This window comes from Lepidochelys kempii, chromosome 5 (genome assembly GCF_965140285.1).
Source record: "Lepidochelys kempii isolate rLepKem1 chromosome 5, rLepKem1.hap1, whole genome shotgun sequence".
In the NCBI taxonomy this organism is placed as follows: Eukaryota; Metazoa; Chordata; order Testudines; family Cheloniidae; genus Lepidochelys; species Lepidochelys kempii.
The window spans coordinates 97,033,409-97,046,604 of NC_136384.1; the positions used below are offsets into that span (position 1 = coordinate 97,033,409).

At 40.2% G+C, this 13,196-nt stretch overlaps 1 protein-coding gene across 3 annotated transcripts in view; it reads left to right on the forward strand.

Moving 5' to 3' along the window:
• The window catches only part of CARNMT1 (carnosine N-methyltransferase 1), a 42,142-nt gene extending 28,969 nt beyond the window's left edge, over window positions 1-13,173 (forward strand). For 2 of the 3 annotated variants that reach the window (XM_073345128.1, XM_073345129.1), the window contains exons 5-9: window positions 470-648; window positions 2,447-2,560; window positions 3,206-3,309; window positions 3,608-3,781; window positions 13,099-13,173. In XM_073345128.1, coding sequence (XP_073201229.1) covers window positions 470-648; window positions 2,447-2,560; window positions 3,206-3,309; window positions 3,608-3,724 — 514 coding nt within the window. In that variant the 3' untranslated portion in view covers window positions 3,725-3,781; window positions 13,099-13,173. Of the gene's footprint in view, window positions 1-469; window positions 649-2,446; window positions 2,561-3,205; window positions 3,323-3,607; window positions 3,782-13,098 lie in introns of those variants that run through there. The other variant, XM_073345130.1, reaches the window with a different exon arrangement.
• Window positions 13,174-13,196: the final 23 nt, after the last annotated feature.

Here is a 13,196-nt window from a genome sequence, read left to right on the forward strand (position 1 = left end):
TAAAAATAAGAAAGGACTTAAGTCATCACTCTTCTCTTTATTTATAAAATAAACAAGTATCCTCTTCCATGACAAACAAAATGGGAATTCTAATGGTTTAGCACAACTGAACATCTGTAATGGCAATTTTCACTCATCTTACAGAAAGAACTACACTATTGGTTTTCTTTTAAGCTAGATATAAAACATGGTTGAAATACAGGAAGCAAAAAGAAGACACACACCCCCCCCCCGCCCTTCAATAAAACTTAGTGTGTTTTATTTGTCTTGAAGAAGTTGGAATAATAACCTAAGTAAAAGCCTACAGAAATACTTTATAACATCCAGATTAGCAACTAAATTCATCATACATATTGTTGAAAATCAAATCATTTTATACTTACCAATTTTATTGCAAAACACTTACTTTTCTAAGTAATACATGAGCAGTTAGTTGAAACTGAATCGTTCTGACTTTCATATTTTGCAGATGCTCAGAAATTAACTCTCATAAACTTTATCCCTGGATTCATCAGTTTAGCAATAACAGGAGATCTGCTGATCAGATACGACCAGTTTATTTCCCTGATGTTGACCCCCACAGTCTTCCTTCTGGTGCAAACTTTTCTATGACAGCAGGGGATTTTCAAGAAATTTACTCAGAGTGCAGTAAGTAGAGAAATTAGAGGTCAGAATTCATGAACATACTAGATATATACCAAGTATGGAAGAACAGAATTCTATTTAAAATTAAAACCAAATTATGGCTTGGATCATTAAAGTAGGCACTAAAGTTGTATATTGCGACTAGATTCTTCTCAACCAAAATGAGTTGAATTGAAAGAAGCAAAAGTTATGTGTGCTCTCGCATATTTAAGTGTCTAAATTGTATCCTTGTTGTAGGGTTATATATGCTCTGCTCTTTTAATGAGAACAGTGACATCTTGGACAACTTCCAACACTGATCTTTCATGCCTATTTTCTTTCCTTGAATTAGACGAATGATTGATGTTAAAGAAATGCACAATATAAACAGCATATGCTTTACATGGATATAAATAAAGTGAAGTCTAATTATTTATTGTTGGTTTAAAAATAGACAACATAGCAAATTATTACTAAAACAGTTTATTTACAAATAAAACAAATAGATATTCATTAAATATCAATGACCAGTATTTCAAGGATCACAATGTTCCTGTCAACACAAACATCTTTATTGTCACTTGTGAAATCTGTCTGGACAAATAATTTTTGTTGCAACTGATGAGGTAATTTTTCTCCCCTATTTCATGTACAGAAGATAACTGTACTTAAATATTTTCCACTTCAGTTCCTAGTGCTAGTAAGACTGGAAGTGATGATGGATTTCTTTTTTATCTGGAGGTTACTTGTCTATACAAAGTACTAAATAACCAGCTGGTGCTCTTCCTTCCTTGGCCCTGAGGGTACGTGAACACCAGTGGTTCTCAAACTTATTTGATCGTGTCCCCCTTCTTTGTATTGTAGTAGTTTTAAATCTCTGTTGCCGCCACACAAGTACATATACCCATATATGCGACAGTGGTGCTTCACTTGAATCAGTTTCAGCTTCTTTGTTTTTTGCTTGTCTCCCACACCCCCGGTGGCACGAATGAGCCAGTGATCCATTGTAATAAGAGCAAAACCAAAACTGTAGTTGTGGTCCCTGCTTACAGTTAAATGTACACACCGCATTATAGCAGACAGATTAATGTACAGATGGCAACAACTTTGTGTAATACTGTGCAAGCTTAATGGAAATCTATCAAAATGCGCAGCCCCATGTAGAGTCAAATGCACAGTGTCATCTGAAGACCTGATATGCGCAGAGGAATCCGTTTTGCTCTAGTTATTCATTGCTGTGGGTAAAATGTCCACATTAAATGTTTCTTTTTTTGTTTGTTTTTTTCATGAAGCTTCTCTCACCCCCCTTCGCCTAAATGTATTCTGCCACTCAGTTTGAGAACCTCTGATCTAAAGTGCAATTAAAAACCCAGTGCTGGCAGGGCTCAGGGGAAGGGTCTGTTTAAATGTGTTATGGAAGTTCAGGCTTGTGCTGGAGCCCAGACTCCAGTAGCTGCAAGGAAGGAGGGTCCCAGCGTTCTGTCTGCAGCCTGACCCCAAATGTCTACCCCACAATTAAGCAGCCTGAGCCCGTGTCAGCTGTTATGAGCCAGCCCAGGGTTTTTAATTGCAGTGTAGGCATACCGTTTTTGTCCAGCTTTTACAGTAATACAGTATTACTGGTTTCCTTTCAATAAAATGTCAGGAAATATTTAACTTCTAGCCATTCTCTTTACTGTTAGAGAAAGCTGATCTTAGGTGTGACTAAATACCTATATATTCTGATACTAAATGCTAAATACAAGCCAACTCTGAAATCTTGCGCAGAGGATTGATGTTAAAACTGATCATGTGCACTCGATAATATATTTTCTTTGTACAGATATGTGGGACTGCATAGCAACCTGCTTCTTCATAGACACAGCGCATAATGTCATTGATTACATTGATACAATATGGAAAATTCTCAAACCAGGAGGAATATGGATAAATTTAGGTAAATTGTTCATCATCTTGCTCTCACTTCTATTGTCTGGCATGACCAATGGCCCCTGGTGAGTGGGAGGAGCACTTAGAGGGGAAGTTTTGCTCAGCATTCATAGCCATGGAATCTTCAGCATTTTTAACTACCTCATTCTCTCAAGCCTCTGAACATGTGTCAACAGTGATTTTCAGTTTCTTATGATTCAGCCAAATCTGAGTGAATTTTCATAAGGAAACAAAATACATCTCCCTGGCCTGAGGACTGCACCCTTCAAAGTGTCAGATCCATACTCCAAAGCACTGAGGTGCTCAGTTTCTTAAATTCTTTAACCATTTCTTTTTAACATTGGCAAAACAGTGTATTTTCCCCCCAGTCTTGTTCTCTCAGATGGCTGAACCATTTGTTGCTGAAATTTTAGTTTGGTAAAGCAACTGAAAATGGGCTAATAATGGAAAATGGTAGACAACCTAATTACAAGCACCACTGTCAGCTAGCTCTACATATTATCAGTTTATTTTACAGCTCAGTGTGTCAAACTTTTTTTTTGTTGACTTAATACTTAGCTGAAATGCTATAGAGTTGACTTTAGATAAAAGTGTACTTCTGACAATAAAATTGGTATTAGTGTTACTGAATCCCTTTATCTTTGTATTCTAGGTCCTCTCCTTTACCACTTTGAGAACTTGGCAAATGAACTTTCTATAGAATTGAGTTATGAGGATATAAAAAATGTTATATTACAGTATGGATTCCATCTAGAGGTACGGATAGATTGTGAGTAATACTTATTGGAGTAGATGGGTCAACCAAAACTATACATATTAGGGCTTTACCTTTAAATGTTTCATATAGATTTTTAACTTTTAAGATGCTTACATGTTTATGTTGCCAATTGTAGTTATATTTAAGTTGTCTGGTTTTTAATTCATTAAAGGGCAAATAACACTGAGTGTAAACACATAAGTGATGCCTGTTCAGAGGAGAAATACACATTTTGGAGGGAATTGCTTCAGGTGCAATTTCAGAAAATATTCTGAAAACTTCAATTTTTATTTTCAGGTGGAGAAAGAATCTGTATTATCAACATACACTGTGAATGAACTATCCATGATGAAATACTACTATGAATGTGTGTTGTTTGTGGTTAGGAAACCAGAGTTGAAGTGTTTCAAATAGATTCTTCAGAAAAAGTGCTGGAGATAATGCTAAAATTTACAACACACAATGGACTAGGTAATGACTGGATACAACCTCAAATCAGTGGTGCCTTGTTTCTTCTTAACAGGAATTTGAGAGTGTCTATTTTCTTAATACCTGTATTGCTATCCAGATATATACTGTGCCATGCATATTTGTACTGTACTAGTGAAAATGGAAGAAAATGTACAGATACACTGCCGTCATTCATCAGAATCCATAAAAACATCCCATTTTCATAAGTCTAAAACTCCTGGTTTTATGTCTGCCATGAGGTTGTCTTGATAAGGCTGGTTTAATCATTACTAAACAATACTGAAATCCAAAATAATTTCCCTTTTATCTGCAGCTGTCTGTAACATACACAATCTACAGCTCTCAGGACCTGTTGGAAAGGATGTACAATTCTGTGTTTGATATCAGTACTGGGAATATTATTTCCACTTTTGATCTGAGGCTTAAAACAAAAATGTTTGTATTCTGCCTCAGTTTTTAAACAAAATTCTAATTGTTTTCATTTTTCCTTGTGGCTTTATGAATGTTTAGAGGTATGATACAAGCTGAGCCACAGTTTAGAGAAGGATTTCTTAACATCAATTTAAAAATAGAAAATTTACAAAATCTGAAATTATTGAACAGTGCTAAAATGTTTCTTGAAAGCTGCATTCATTGTGACTTAGCGCTCCCGGGACCATTTTCTGTAGGACTGAAAATAGAAACAAAAGATATAATTTAAGAGCTTCTAAAATATTTTAATTTTCTGGCCATGCTAAGCTTAGCAATCTATTCTAATAGTTTGTTGGCTTTGGTAATTTGAATATTGGTATATGAAATCATAGTACGGAGTGAAGCAAAGCATCATGTCACAAAGGAGCGGGAGTAAATTAACCTTGAAATGGAAATAAGACTTGGTCTGGTAATGCAGGAGCTGCACTCTCACTTTGCCCATTTGAAGTTTATCAGTGTAACTTATCTGTTGCTTAAATAAAGTGTTTGAAGCATTTATTTTAAGGATTACTAGACAATAGAAAAATCCTGCAACTTTCTTTTCTTTTTAGAAAGCAGTTTACACAGTTGGGACAACTGTGCCCAGAGTGTACAGCTGTGCTGTAATAATGGGGAGTCATTAAATTTAAAATTAAGCAAATCCTATGTGAAGCGCCTTTGCCTTGCGCAGGAGCTTCCCCTGACCTGTGTCTTTGCAGAGCTCATCCCTTACCCCCTCCTCACACCTGCTGGTGGAAGCAGCTCTGTCCCTTCCCATGATGGAAAGGCAGCTACTGCCTCAAGGTTGCTGCTGCCCATTGACATAAACCAGCCACCTCCTGTTGCCCAGCTCCAGCACAGACAGGAAGGAGTTAAGGGTGCATTGTGCACTAGCCCAGGGAACCTGCAGAGGTGTTGGGATCTGGCACAGAGGAGGAGGAGAAGACACCAAACCCTAGCCTACCGAGAGTAAGGGTGAGGGATCCTGGCTCCTTCCCTTCCCTGCAGATGGCACCGTCTGCCCTTTTGCACAGACAGCAGCAGCAGACAGCCTCATGTATGTGCCCTTGGCTGAGCGTAGGGGCTCAGCCCGCTCCAGACAGTGTAAGCTACCTGCTGAAGATGGGGGACAGATGGAGGGGCACTGCCCAAGGACCGAATGTCATTCAAAGCTACCCCCAGACTGGCAGAAATCTGGAGGTCTCAGTTCAGCATGGATAGGCTCTGAAGCTGGCTCACAGGGCATGTCTAGAGCAGCAATCAGCTTGCTGTGCTCCAGCAGTGTCTCAAAGTGCTTTACAAGCTGCATTGCACTGCTAGGAGTGAGGTGGGGATCCCTCATTATACAGAGGGGGAGGACTTGCATTTAACCTCATGCAGCTGTGCAGGCATGTGTGCGCACGCAGGGGTGCACCTGCAGCCCTGAAAACTGGGCCCAGCTGCCTTGTCCCAGCTCTCAAAGTCCATCACAGAGCCAGGAATAGAGTCCAGGGAGCTGGGATCTTGTGACCAAAGGCCAGGCTGGGCTGGGAGTGTATGGCCAAAGGTGGGGCTGGACAGAAGGCAGGGAGCTGGCTTTGAGCTGGGAGGTGCTGTGCATTGCACTGAAGAAGGCTCAACAAGTGCCTATTAGACCACATGGCACGCCCTCCCACCCGCACATGTTGCCTCTGCTGCCAGGGTTTGTTACAGAACCATTAAATTTGCCTCTGCAGCGACCCTCGTATTTCTGACCTTCTGGTGTGAACCCTGGTAGAAATCTTGGGGGGACATGTGACCCCTTGTGCCTGCCCACCAGTCCCTCTGACTGTTAGCAACAACTTCTGTATTTGTTTCAGCATACCTGGATTAATTGTTGGATACTTGGTTGGACCTTTAAGGCAATTTACCCTTGGTACTTTAAATCTACCTCTAATATTATGTTTCCTTGTTCTAAGTAAATTACCTACTAAATAAATTAGATGGATATTAATCCACAGATTGTAATTTCATACAATCGTTTTGTATTTTGAAGTTATATAAATATTTTCTATGAGAATAATTATTAAATGGCTTGTGTTTAGAGGAAGGATCAAATTAATTGTGGTGTTCTCCTTACATTAATCTAATGGTTAATTTAGCTATACTATCATCCCCTTTGAAAATCCTTTTAAAAGTAAAAAAAGGTATGGTAGGGAATCAAGCCTTTTCCAGGGATAATAGATTTTAAAATTTATGGTATTTTAAACTTACTCTCACTCATCTAGCTGTGGTCCCTTTTTCTTGGGTCATTTTTCGCTTTCTGTTTTTAAGGCAGATATTTCACGCTTCCAATTTTGCTTTAATTGAAAGTACAATTTTAAAGTTCACATGGGCAAAAAAGCATTTACTATTTTAAATGCTGTCTAGGACTGTATAATACTTGCACATTTTTAAAAACTGTTCTGCTCAGATCCCTAGCCAGAAAAAATATTGGACTTACAGCAGTTTCAGTAAAGGTTTACTTGCAGGTAGTCTGAACTTTCTAAAAGGAACCAGATTTTTGCTTTTTTAATCAAAATAAATTAGTCCAACCTTAAGTAAAGCCTGTTGAAAGTTTAGATGCTGCCATTAAGGGAAATAAAAATAAATAAACCTGTTGCCTTAAGAAGGCAACTGATGGTCTTCTGTGGCTTTTTGTGTGTGTGTGTGTACAATCTACTTTAATTCTTTATAGATAGATACTTTCAAAAAGCCTTTTGCATTTTTAAATTTATTAAAATAAGGTACATTTAGGGTAAATGTTGATCATACAGTCCCTTTACACCTGTATTATTGCCCAGTTGCTCTTGCCCTTTTATTTCAGAATGCATTTTTTCTCTATCTGTCTGCACACTGAAAGAAAAGGAGGACTTGTGGCACCTTAGAGACTAACCAAGACTAGTCTCTAAGGTGCCACAAGTACTCCTTTTCTTTTTGCGAATACAGCCTAACACGGCTGTTACTCTGAAACCTGTCTGCACACTGTGTTACTGATTTTATTTAGATAATCATTACTAGAAATATCAACTTGTTGCATGCTAAGCCCCCAAAAAGTCTCAGTCCTAGACCTGGAACGCAGTTATGCTAAAGCGACAGCAAAGTTTGTAATGGGCTAAAGCTGCAACAAGGTGAATCCACATTTGAACTTCATCCCTAGAGATATGTCCCTAAGCAGGGATGTACTAAATCCCTCTTCATGTGACTTTGGTATGCCCACAGCTGGACCCTTGCGGTGAATTGTAGGTCTCACCCTGCGCCAAGATAAAGACAGGGGCTGAAACGTAGCTCCTCTGCCCCGGGCGGCATTAAATCAGCAGTGCTTAGCTCTAGTTTATACCAAGGGTCCTAAACAGCTGGAGCCTGGTAAATTACAGGTGGTTAGTGAGGTTGTACAGCTTCGTGCCCCTGCTCCAACACTGGGTAGCTACAAAACAGGAGAGAGTTCCGAAGCAAGCAGCCCAACCAAGAAAGGCGCGGGACGGGGTGGCATAGATAAGTGACCAGCCGGGCAAGAGGTTCACGCGGTAACAGCCAGAGCTCGTGGCAGGCTCTAGTGTTCCCCCCTACATTGGTGTGGAGATGGCGGCTTCCAGCCCACCCCACCGCGCAGCGAGAGAGCTGGCGCCATGAGCACGCCCCTTAGAGGGCACTACGAGACGCGGAAGGGGAGGGAAGGACGTTATCCCCCCGCAAGTCGCATGCGCACCTCGCCCTGTCCCGCCCGCTGGGAGAGAAGTGCTTGGGGCCGCGCGCGCCGCGGAGGTACAGCTGCTCGCGCTCAGCCAGCTGATGGCCAAGCGGCACGCGGAGCCGTTAGTGTGTCACGCGCCCTGGAAGCGTTTCCTGCCCGAACCGCCTCCGTTGCTCCGCGTGCCCGGGAGGTGCCTGCGGGACGGCCCCGAGCTGTGGAGCCCCGGCCGCGCGGTATCCGGGGGCCCGGACAAGAAGCGGAAACTGGAGGAGGCCGAGGCGCCTCCGGGGAAGCGGCCTGGGCTCAGAGGCAACAGGCCTGGGAGGGAGCCTGGAGACCCCGCCAGCCCGGGAGGGAGGAGGCGGCAGCAGCGCGGGGGGGACGTAGGGCCCCGGCCGGAACCGGCGATGCGGGCAAGCGGCCCGGATCCTCTGGGGGAAGAGCGGGGACCCGAGGAGGTAAAGGCCGGGGCGGGGGAGGGGTCGTGCTGATTCGGGTGGATCGGCTGTTAAGGCTTCGAGAGGGTCCTAGCCTGCAGACCGGGCTTGGTTTCGGCGGTTCAGGGCCCCTGTGCCAGGCACTGAGGGGAAAGGCGGGGTGGGAGAGACTCGGACACACGGCTCCTCTGTGGGGGGGGTGTCCCGCATGGGTAACAGCCCGGTAAAGTCAGTGCAGAAAGCACAGCGTGCCCCTCTCTTGCCCCTGCCTAGCTGCTCTCTTCACACCAAACTCTCTCTTGTGCCTACAGAAGGCACTTGCCATTCATGGGTATGGCCAAACAAGTGTTGGGCTTATCTGAAACACCTGGTGGTTGTTCACTGTCCAGATACAGCTGTTCCTCCCAGCTACTTCTGTGTAAATCTTGTTTGAAGGTTGAGCATTATCATCTCTGCTTTTTAACAAAACATCTTTTGTAGCTGGACCAAGTGAGTGCTTTCCTACACAGGTGGTTCTTCAGCTGGGCAATATATAAAGGTTATTTGCATCAGTCTCTAACCACAAAACCGTAGGTATTTAAAGTAGTTTCCATGCATGGTATACAGGGTTTACAGTTAGGTTCAATGGCTCTCAGCGGCCCCACTATACAGATTGTTCCACTGCCGCTGCACAAAACTTACTGGTTTAACACAGTGCACACACCTCACTTGAATTTTAACTAGATAAGATATCTTACTCTGTATTTCTAAGATTTCTGTGTAGCTTGTGCCTCCTGTAAATGGAGTCTTCCATAGATTACGCATGCCTCCTTCAGGGGTCTTTCATCTCACTGGAACACTACGAGGACTTGTGTCACCACTCTCCCTCTCTGTAGTGCTCATTCTCCAGGCAGAAGGTAAAACTGAACTTTTTCTGAACACATGACAGTTTAGTTTGACTTCACTTCACCATTGGAATACATACAAGAAGGATTCCATGTTAATGGCTGACATCATTTCTAGATTATTAAATCCACAGAGTTGAGGTTTCTCAGAGACTAACTTTGCACTGAAATTTTTCCCTAGCACAGCTGTTCTGTGCAGTGCTGCCAGAGTGACCCACTTGAAGCAACAGGTCCAGTGGGAAGATGTCACAAATAAGCATCAGTTCAATTATTATTATTATAAAAGTGCAATTCGCAGATCTGTGATTATATTCAATATTATAGGGGGAAAGTACATACTTTTAACCTGTTGCACATCTTTAAACCTGTCATGAGGCAGAAAAATAAATGCATATTTAAAAAATAAAACTAAATGGCAATGATAGGCAAGAGTTCTACAACACTTAACTTTTGTTGAAGGAAATTCCTGAATAAAACAACTGTAAAGCCTCCTCCCCAAGTATAAATTATAGAAGCTGGGGTAGAAAAGATCTATTAGTTCATCTCCCTGCCAACTTAGCTGTTTTAACTGAAAATAGAAGCCTTGACCAAATTAATGGGGAGTTCTTGGAGACTTAGTATTTTTAAAAATCTGGCCAATTATAGACTTAAAACCCCAGTTTTAGGTAACCATTTTTTAAAATCTGGGTCCTTGAAGACATAACTATGTACAACTGACAGCTGTGTTGGGCTTTCTGCTTTCCATGTACAGTATCGTGTTCTCTTCTCCTGCTCCTCTTTCTTTCCCTCATGCTCAGAAATGTACATATGAAATATGTAGAATTATCCCACAAATGAAGTGAGGAAGGATTTTTTAATCCAATGGAAAACCCATACTACGCCATGCTTCATACAAGAACATATCTCTGTTTGGAAGGAGAAAAGACCGACTCCTTCCTCCACTGAGTATTTTGATAGCACAAGTTGGTTTAAGGATTTGTATTGGAAATGTTGAGTTCATTATTTATCTCTGTTTTTACCTTGTCAGAGTAATTGTAATTACTAATTGTAATGATGTAAACCTTTTTTCCTGTATAGAAGGCTGTAAACATACCTTGTTCTGCCTTACTAAGGAGATAGATATGACTTGCTGAAAATAATTCTGCAGAAAGATTTTTAAATGTCTGTTTTTAAAGTATCTTTTGGGCTATATGTTGACAAATAAGTCTTGACAAATTTACTAGTGTCTATAAACTCTGCTTAGGGTGCTTCTTTTTTGATATCCTCTAGTTCCAAATTTATCAGACATACACACTCCTGAAGAGGTGGAGTTTTCTGATAACAGAACTACTTGGTTACTCTACCCCTCTAACCTGTTTATTTGGGGTCCAGCAAACTGCTAACTCTTCCATTGATGTTTCTACTACTCATAGCTCTCCCAAACAGCAGCATAATGAAATTGACATTATTCACAATTTTATTGCTTCCTATAGATGTCATAATAACAGTAGCAAAACGGACCGGAATCTTTTTTTTTTTTTTTTTTTTTAATTTAATGCTGCTGCTTGGCAAAGCTGTGAATAACTGCAGTTGTCCTAGAGCTGACTTTGCAGACTCAAGAAGACAGCATCGTTTGTCACATTTGGGAGTTTATCTTTGTATCGGTAGAGTTAGAAAAAATCAGTCTTTTCAAACGAAAGATTAAATTCTATAGATGGTTTAAGGCCTGTAGGCTTTCCACTTACCCTTGGCAAGTGGATTTTCAAAGCCCTGTTTTGAAAATATTCCAAAGTTATACAAAAGTTCTGACCCTTCCCACACATTCTTTTTGCTAGTGTTTGGCGCTTGCAGCGATCGTTTGTGGTCTGAAGTTATCCTTTCTTTGGCAGTATAGGTTGTGCATGATACAAAGGGACTCTTTGTTTATTTTTTCCTTTCGGTAAATAAGCTGAGGTCCTGTTCCTACAACAGCTTACGCCCATGCTTAAAGTTAAGCAGGAGTGGTCTTTGCATTGGGGCCCTACATTGTAACCACTTGGGAGCAGGGATTGTCTACTATATGGTTGTACAGTTCCTAGCACAATCGTACCTTAGCTTGTTTGAAGCCTCTAGAAGCTTCAGCAATGTAAATCGTTACTTTTTACGTGCATCATTGATACTATGCAATATAAAAATTTAAATTTGAAAGATTTTGATGCATATAATCCCCTATATTATGAATGTAATTTTGTCTTTATTTTAATTAAAATGTAAATAGCCTTTCTATCTCTATGGCACTACATTCTCCTACTGCTTGTGTCACAGACATCTAACGTATGGGCATACTATGCTATTTTAGTCTGTCTCCAAAGATCTTGTATAAATGAAAAACACAATTTGTGATAGTAAAGCACTACAGTGCTTAGCATAATGGTGTTCTGGTTCCTAGACTAGAGTTCCTAGGCACTATGGTAATACAAATAGTAAATAATAATGATGATAAAGTGCTGTTAGCTGAAAACATATTGTATTTGTGCACATGTATGTGGATGTAGGCTTTGCAAAATGCCTAGAGATCTTCATAAAAACTGCATGTTGGGTTCAAACACTTAATACTATGACACCAAATGACTGCCTGATAATTCTATGTAATTATTTGATCACATTTTGTTTTCGTCTACTGCAGAGCCAGCAGAGGGTGCAAAATTTTATTTCAAAAGCCATGTCTACACTGAATGATGCCAATTCTGCAGTTAGGAATACCATATTAATTTCAAACTCCAATAGAAATGGAAAGAATTGTTTCAAGATTCTGAGTATTAGAAACAATACAGTAAAACAAAATTATACAGAAATACATGTCATTTTAAGTTGTGACAGGAGTAATTGTTTTTGCTTAGTCCCTTAGGGTAGGAAGGAATCATGAGTCTGGAGGAGCAACTTTTATACATAACAAATATTTTATATATCCCACAGTGGATGACTTGGAGGTTTAATTATGTTCCCTTTTTTATGGTCTGTGTTTCTTCAACAGAAACAGTCTTTGCTTGGAGTGTCTCACTCCATTAACTTTAGTGCTGCTTATTTGAGTAATGATCTCTGGCTAAAAACAGATAGATTTGCCAACAGAAGGGGGGGAAAAACAGTTTTGTAACAAATCTGTCTGCAGAGTAAATCAGTAATGAATTTGTTCCAGTCTTATTAGTTGTCATCTGCACTGCTTATCATATACCCTGGTGAAAATTCATTATTAACTTTGCTTTGTTTGTATTTACATATACGTAGATATAGAAAGAAAAAATGAACAGAAAATATTAGAAATCTTTTCTAATATTTTGCTTTCACTGTAGCTACCATTCTTTAAATAAATCTACCATAGATGTATTCAGCTCTCTACTGGGGAAATACTTACGATTCTTGTGACTGATACCACTTTTGGAATGTTCCTTAAGCTAAGAAACGTCTCATGAGTCTCAGACTTTGAAATTGTCCATAGTGTTCGTATATTGTGTGAGAGGCAACAAAGGAGGGTTTGTGATGAACAATTTTGATTTGTGTAAAGTTAAAGTGCAGAAACATTGCCTCTTAAATATCATTGCATGCATAAACTGTGAGCTGCAGTAGACAAGGTTGTACACAAGGTACCCAAAGACAATACAATAGTCCTCAGCAAAAATATTTAAATAATTACGCCAAAAACAGAAGCAAATTATTTGGTTAGGATTGTCCATTATTTTTTAATGTATTACGTTTTCTTAGAACATTTAAGAAAGTAAAATATATAACCCTAAAACCATCTGGGAAGTACCTCTTGGCTCAGTTTCTTTTGCAAAGGGGGTTATTCTCTTCTTTCTACTCTAGTGCCATACATTAACGTGTTATGTTTTATTTCCAAAGCATGAGGAAGAAATTTGGCAATACAACTCATTCCAGTACTGGAGAGCACCATTACCTGCTATTGATCTGTCTGGCATTCTGGACTTAGATGGGGAGAA